The sequence below is a fragment of the Triticum aestivum genome, chromosome 6A (genome assembly GCF_018294505.1).
Source record: "Triticum aestivum cultivar Chinese Spring chromosome 6A, IWGSC CS RefSeq v2.1, whole genome shotgun sequence".
In the NCBI taxonomy this organism is placed as follows: Eukaryota; Viridiplantae; Streptophyta; class Magnoliopsida; order Poales; family Poaceae; genus Triticum; species Triticum aestivum.
The window spans coordinates 266472379-266480230 of record NC_057809.1 but is presented as its reverse complement, the minus strand read 5'-3'; the positions used below and the strand labels follow the sequence as shown (position 1 = coordinate 266480230).

Sequence of the window (7852 nt, the reverse complement as noted above, 5' to 3'; positions counted from 1 at the left end):
CTTCTTTCCCGGGAGCCCATCCGAAAGGAACCTCAAAGTTAAGCGTGCTCGGCTCGGATCAATTTAAGGATGGGTGGTTGACTGGGAAGTTGTTCCTAGGTGCGCACGAGTGAGGACAAAGTGTGCAGGAAAAACTAGTGTTGATCTGTAGGGCCAGTCTAGATCCCACATGCAACGGCTAGGAACTGGTGGGTTTGGTCGGAGTATTACACCTTCAATGCGTCGTGTTGCTCTCTGCTAGCAGGTGGTGCCACTTCTTTGTGCAGGTCCAGGAGTTTGGCGGCGAGCTAGAGGGGCTGGCAATATTTCTGCCGGAAGCACAAGGTGTGGCCCGGCGACATTGTTGTCCTGAAGCCCTCCAACCTCGGCCTGAAGGTCCAGATCTACGACAGGAAAACCTCCACGATCTGCTGTCGATGCCAAAAGCGTGTCTGCGGAGGGCCCTATGACCAGGCCATCTGATGTTCTGAACTAAGTAGTAGTACTGGAGTAGTATGAGCGGTGTCTTTGCTTTTGCTGCTAAACTGTCTATATTTTGTTCAAGGAACAACACACCCTGATCAAATTGTGCAGGGGCATGGGATGCCCCTGATGTCTTACAACTCTACCCCTCTACTAATGTAGGTACTGCACGCTTGCTAATGCCAGTGTTAATTGTGTGTCCTGTTCATCTGTTGTGTGCTTGCTAGTGTGAAGTTCATATGCTGATTGCTTGCTAGTGTGGCGCAAAGTGGTGGAAAGGTCACCACTTTTGAAAGGGGTGAGCAGAACAGCACATTGCACACAACCAAACAGCTGTGATTTGTATCTGCTCACCGCTAAACCACACATGCAGGCGTCCAAACATCAGGCACAAAACTGCTCAGCAGTGCGATGCAGACAACCTCACGGCTAAACCACACATGCAGGCGTCCAAATATCAGGCACAAAACTGCTCAGCGGTGCAATGCAGACAACCAAACTAGTTGCACAACGTGGCTCCGAGGCTGTTTCCACTCAGCCAGGCCCAACCGAGCCACATATGCAAAAGGCCAAAAAACGACACAGGTAACCAAACAGGCTCTAGGTGACCTGACGTCTGAATCCTGGCACATTTTTCTTGGGTTCGATTTATTTCTCTGTTCAACTGACAAGGGGGACTAACACGTTGCACTGAGATACAATGATTTATTATTCCAATATATGCTGACAAGTGGGACCCACACGCCACATAGGCAGGTTTAACGGCTACGAACAGAATATGCGCCACGTAGGCAGAGGTTAAGGGCTACAGACAGAAAGGGCAGTTGCACTGTATTTGCACGTTGGGGTAAGTTTGAGCGAAACGTGTATTTTACAACTTTAGGTACCAAAGTGACCATCGAGCGCAAGTTTAGGCACTCCCAGTGTATTTACCAAGAAAGGGTTTCCCCCCGCTACTCCCAGTGTATTTACATCGTTTGATTTCTAAGGACTTCTGTGACATTAAAATTGCTCTTGGTACACCTGGAACTCCTTTATTCTCAGTTTTCATGTTACTAACCTGTTATTATTACTACGATACAGATCGCTGCTATAGAGGTTCCAGAGGAATATATGGGATCAGTTGTCGAGCTATTGGGGAAAAGGCGCGGACAAATGCTTGACATGGAAGCTAGTGGGTTCGTGCTGTACTCTAGATTATCTTCACTCGAAAAATCTTTTGCATTTTTCTTTGATACAGAAGAGAAAGAAACTAAGGCTTGTTGCCAACAAAGTTACTTATGTTCCAACTCAACTATATTGCATGCATCGTTGCCAGTCTACTACAAATTGCTTGTTCCTGATATTGACTTGTTGCCATAACGAGACCTTTCAAATGGCAGGCCAGAGGGAACTTCATTGCTGAAATACAAGGTTCCAACCAGAGGCCTCATTGGGCTCCGGAATGCAATTCTAACAGCTTCTAGGGGCAGAGCTATACTTAACACAATCTTTGACAGCTATGGCCCGTGGGCTGGAGATATTAGTTCACGTGATCAAGGCTCATTGGTACGAATAAATGCCAACTTGAATATGAACTAGGCGATGATTATGTACATCCAGTTTGATCAAGTAAATATTGTGACAGACTAATAATGGTAGCTAAGATTCATTCAAGTAAATAATTTGATAGACAAATAAGTAGGTAAGATACATTCAACAACGTGACACTACAACAGCGCATGTATATCGAAAGAGAAAAATAGTTTATCACTTAATTACCTTGCCACTCTAGCCATCCTATTGCAGGGAATTATTTATTTTTACTTGCAAGTACGAACGCAATATGAGAAATTCACCTATAGATATGATGGAGAAGCTGTAAAAATACTCCCTCCGTTCATAAATATAAGATGTTCTAACTTTTTTCTGAATCGGATGTATATAGACATGTTTTAGTGTATTTGTTCACTCATTTCAGTCCGTATGTAGTCCATATTGAAATATCCAAAACATCTTATATTTTTTACTTCTGGGAGTAGATATTTGCACTATTCGAGTTGTGGATCATCCCATTGCATATATATACCTTGCACTGGATGGCATATTAATCCTTAACAAAAACAAGGAATGTCATAGTAATCTATTTCAGGTTTCCTTACCAGATTGGAGTACCCAAAAATAAATAAATTATGTAGGCCATATATACATGCCTTCATGTTGATGCACCATAATTTCATTTAGGTATATATTGACGAGCATAAGGTAAGCTCAACGTTCACCCTGGTAGCAACTCGAAAAGTAAATTTTAATTTTTGTTAACCTACTGGCAATCTGGAATGCCGCAATGAAAAACATATAGTAATATGGAAAACATATTTGATGTCGAGGCGCATTATATCCTACAGTAATTGAAAACACGTGAATGCACCACAGGAAACACAAAAGAGTTCTTAAGAGATTGTGTGTTTGTCATAGTTCACATAAGCATGAACATTTTTCGTGAAGATATTTTCTTTTAAAACAGAGTAGAAAGTGGCTGTAGGAAAATTAATAAGCTTCCTATCCTACAAAATCAAACAAGCTGAACTTCTCTTTGAACCAGTTCATTTGAATTAAAGGAGGCTATATTAGGCCTATAGGCTAATATTAACGATTTGGCATCACTTGGTTTATGAAAAAGATTGCCACGGGAATTTACCTTGATCCAACGCATGGATAAGAGTGATAAAGAATGATAACTCTTTATGACGTGGAATGATAATTCTGTATGACATGGAATGATAATTCTTTATGGCGTGGAATGATAATTCAGATAGCAGCATCCTAATTTGAAGATCAATACAATTGAAAATCTGCCAATAGACTACTACATTATGCAATACTAAAGGTAATGCACTGACATAGAGTTTAAGGTATTTCACGTAGACTATGAATTTCTTTTGTGCTATTACAGAGATGACGTACACCAGGCTTGCCTTTGTGCAGTGTTAAAGTTGTTGCCTTGGTGCAGTGGTAAAGCTGTTGCCTTGGAGCTACATGCACCGGGCTGCTCTTTTTTATTACAGAGATGACGTACACATGAACACCCACATGACATGCAAACACGAGTCCGCCTTCAGTGGCTGGATCTAAGGAATCCTAAAAATAAATCCGTGGATCTCACAAGATCTGTATATATTTTATCTTGTATGAAAGACGTTTACATTTTAGCAAGTATATACACAGTAAAATTAGACTATGGGTTTGCACTGACAACTTTGAAATCCTAAAGCATATCATTTCAAATTTTATGCATAATATAAACAGGTGCATGATAAACCTATCTCCAGTACAACATATCTCTGCATAGGCCAAACATGCTCTAGAAATTGCATGGTTAATTACATGTCATTTTTTTCGTTTGGTCCTTCCAAAAATTGAAAATTACGAAATTGTCAACACATCAGCTATATCTTAAACATGGTTCTTTTAGGGAATGCCAACTAATTTTACCCACTGACTTTTTACAAACTTATCTGCCTACCTATTGCGCGGAACTTATTTACCTAATTTGGCTTACAGTTTTCTTCAATATCTAACATAGTGGGAATGATCCAGGTGGCATTCGAAGGTGGAAGTACTACTTCTTATGCTTGCGTTAATGCACAAGAAAGAGGTATACTATTTGTCAAACCAGGGCAGGATATTTACAAAGGCCAGATAGTTGGTATCCATCAGCGTCCAGGTGATTTAGCACTTAATGTGTGCAAGAAAAAGGCTGCAACTAATGTCCGTTCCAACAAGGAAACTACAGGTGAAATTTCATAAGCATTCAATGCTTTGATGATATTATTTTCTAGAAAGAACTTGGAACAAACTTTAATTACCCTAGCCCTAACAGAAAGTAAATACTCTGGATTCTCATTTTTTCTTTTTGAGAAGGAGGAAAACCTCCGGCCTCTGCATCAGTCGATGCATGCAGCCATATTATTAGAAATCGAAACAGAGTCTTAACATCCAATGAAGCTCAAAATCCGAGCAAAAAAGGAGAAACTAAGTATGCAAAGTGCCACATCCGGCAATAAAGCGCCACATCCGGTGATAAAGAACAGACTACGATGTCTACACACCTAGCCTATTATTAACTCGCCATCCAAATCGGCTGAAAATAGCTCGTGCTACCGTCTCCCAGCGGTTGCACCCAATAACCATAGGCCCCCTGTAGTCCGCATGAGTGAGTAACGATCATATACGGATCCAGGCTGTAGCTTTGTAGATAACCTGCAAAAAATTGGTGAATGTTGTACCATTAAAATCATATCGTTTCTCGTGTTCCATATAGCCCATAATAAAGCACATATCCCTATCCAAATATGTTTAGTTATGTGTATGTCTACTCCATTAAGCCATGTCCCAAATAACGTGTTTATGCTTATTGGAGGTTGTATGTTAAAAGCTATATGGATAGATCGCCATAACAATTTTGCAAGTGGACAAAGAGGTGTTTAATCGTTTTGTTTTGATCACAAAAACAGCACCTGGGGTTACCAACCCAATTCCTTTTCATCAGATTATCTTTGGTAAAGATGACTTCTTTGTGGACGAACCACATAAAGATCTTGATGCGGAGTGGAACTTTAATCTTCCATATGTGCAAAGACCTCGACAATGGCCCGGCGTCAATTAAGTCCAAATACATGGATTTCACAGAGAATAATCCATTTGTGGTTAACTTCCAACTAATTTTATCCGCATGGTCTGAAAGTTAAACATCCATCAACCTACGGACCAGGTGTAACCAAGCATTCCAACGTTCCCTTACAAGAGATCTCCTAAATTGGATGTTAAGTGGTACTGAATTTAATACTGTGGCAACATAATCCTCCTTACGTTGCACAATATTGTATAGGGAAGGATATTGTAAAGCCAGAGGCGTCTTCCCTAGCCATGTGTCCTCCCAAAATCTAATAGAGGTACCACTACCAATTAGGAACTGTTGAGTATATGTGTTATGTGCATATTGTGTATTAGGCCCGCCTCCTAGTTCCTTGTATAGTTGAGGTCTGTGGCCCACCGTTGTACATCATATATACGTGCCTATGCACGAGAGCAATACATCGTGCAATTCCAACAACATACATGGTATCAGTTTTCGGGTTCTAACCCTAGTCTTCCGCCGCCGCGCGCCTTCTCCGCGCCGCCACCGCCGCTCGCGCGCCATCCGCGCCGGCCGCCGCTCCTCCCGCTTCTCCCGATCGCTACCTCATGTCGCCGCTTCGCTCCTTCATGCCAGCCCCGCGCGCCATCTCCACTCCAGCCGCCACCGCGATCCCGCGTCGCTGCTTCACTAGCCTAGCTGATTAAGCTAGCTACTACTCGTGCGTGAGTGTCCAGCAGAAGTCGATCCACTAGCTAGTCTGCCTGCTTGCTCCTGTGTACGTACGCATCATCAGACGGAATCAATTGGCTGGCTTGTGTCGCTAGCAGCTGCTGCATCTCCCGCTAGCCGCCAGCCGCGCGACGCACTACCCGTGCGGCTGCACATTGCTACTGCCGTCCAACAGTGCCGATCGCCGCTGTCGGACCAGCAATGGCGTCACGAGGCCTGTCCGCCGCCGCCTCAGCCGTCCCGCCGCCGGCGCCCTACGGTGCGGCCCCGCCGCCATACGGGGCGGCCACCACCTACAATGCGCCTATTCTCACGTACGGGGTATACGGGACTCCACCCGCATCCATGTACGGGTCTCCGCCTGTGTACGGGGCTCTGCCCGCGTACGAGTCTCTCGGACTTGGTGGGGGTCGTCAGCGGGCCAGCACTCGTCCACTGGGCAGCAGCCAGATGGCGCCCAGCACTTGCAGCATCTGTCAGCGGGCCCGCGAGTTTTTTCGGCAGGCCATTCGGCCTACCCGACACCGCAGTTGCAGCCGGGGTTGTATGGAGTGTACCCACCGAAGTCGTTGAGCGGCGGCTACGACTTCCCCATGGCGTCTCCGTCCCTCTCGCCGGCCCTGCCGCCGGCACCCTGGGACCCGGTGCTCCTCACCGGGCTGCATGCCGCTCATACGCCGAACAACTACACTGGAGATGGTGATTGGTACATGGACACCGGTGCTACGGCTCACATGTTTGCTCATCTTGGTAACCTTGCCTCCTTCACTCCTGTCTCCACCGACCGCCGCATCATTGTCGGCGACGGTTCCACACTTCCTATCACTCATGTTGGGCACACTTCTTTTCCTTCTACTTTCACTCCATTATCTTTGTCTAACATACTTGTGTCACCTCATATTATTAAGAATCTTATTTCCGTTCGTTGTTTCACTCGTGAAAATCCTGTTACCGTTGAATTTGACGAGCTTGGTTTTTGTGTCAAAGACGCTCGAACCAGGATGGTACTTCATCGATGTGACAGCCCCGACGAGCTCTATCCGGTGCACTCGCCTTCATCCGCCACCACCGCACCGGTTGCTCTCTCCGTTGGCGTCGATCTTTGGCACGCTTGCTTGGGTCATCCCAACCCCATCACACTTCGTCATATTCTTAGGAGTTTCAGTTTCAGTTGCAATAAGATCGAGGATCACACTTGTCATGCCTGTCGAGTCGGCAAACATGTTCGCCTGCCGTTTACTAATTCCACCACCATTGCTTCTTTTCCTTTTCAGTTGATTCATAGCGATGTGTGGACTTCTCCGGTTCCCAGTAACTCGGGCTATTTATATTATCTGGTCATTCTTGATGATTATTCTCACTATGTGTGGACTTTTCCTTTGCGCAGAAAGTCGGATGCACTCTCTACCTTGACGGCCTTTTAGTCCTATGTCCGCACGCAGTTTGGGCGTCCCATCCTTGTGCTTCAGACGGACAATGGAAAAGAGTTCGACAACCTCGCTTTGCGCACCTTTTTGTCGCATCACGACACAATTTTCCGCCTCACATGCCCGTACACTTCACAGCAGAACGGTCGAGCCGAACGTGTCCTTCGCACTTTGAATGACTGCGTTTGCACGCTCCTGTTTCATGCCAATGTGTTGTCTCGTTTCTGGCCGGACGCACTCTCCACTGCATCACTTCTTCTTAACATTAGACCCTGCCGCCCACGGTGGAACTACGCACCTCACCATCTTCTCTTTGGTACGCCCCCGTCTTATGACGACTTGCGTATTTTTGGGTGCCTTTGCTATCCCAACACTGCCGACACTGCTTCTCACAAGCTTGCACCTCAATCCGTCGCTTGCATCTTCATCGGCTACCCCTCCGACTCCAAGGGATATCGGTGCTATGATCCCGTCTCCCATCATGTGTTCACTTCCCGGCACGTTTACTTTGATGAGCATGTGTTTCCGTTTCACCAGGTACCCCCGGCTGTTCCTCCCGCCACTGATGACGCGGGCTCCTCGACGCCTCTCCCAGGGCGCTCGCGCGCCTCTC

At 45.6% G+C, this 7852-nt stretch overlaps 2 protein-coding genes and 1 long non-coding RNA gene across 3 annotated transcripts in view; 2 read left to right on the top strand and 1 right to left on the bottom strand.

The window, feature by feature from the left end:
* LOC123127413 (putative elongation factor TypA-like SVR3, chloroplastic) overlaps positions 1-7852 on the top strand; it is a 40999-nt gene that overhangs the window by 22673 nt on the left and 10474 nt on the right. Inside the window, exons 11-13 of the mRNA XM_044547111.1 lie at positions 1546-1640; positions 1845-2010; positions 4042-4237. Of these exons, the coding sequence (XP_044403046.1) occupies positions 1546-1640; positions 1845-2010; positions 4042-4237 (457 nt within the window). The remainder of the gene's footprint in view (positions 1-1545; positions 1641-1844; positions 2011-4041; positions 4238-7852) is intronic.
* On the top strand, positions 14-1486 carry LOC123127415 (uncharacterized). The gene is made up of 3 exons (XR_006462457.1): positions 14-760; positions 836-1047; positions 1215-1486. It is a non-coding gene; the product is annotated as an uncharacterized lncRNA (long non-coding RNA).
* The window catches only part of LOC123127414 (uncharacterized), an 11036-nt gene continuing 7594 nt past the window's right edge, over positions 4411-7852 (bottom strand). Inside the window, exon 2 of the mRNA XM_044547112.1 lies at positions 4411-4704. The gene's annotated coding sequence lies outside the window, so the exon portion shown is untranslated. The remainder of the gene's footprint in view (positions 4705-7852) is intronic.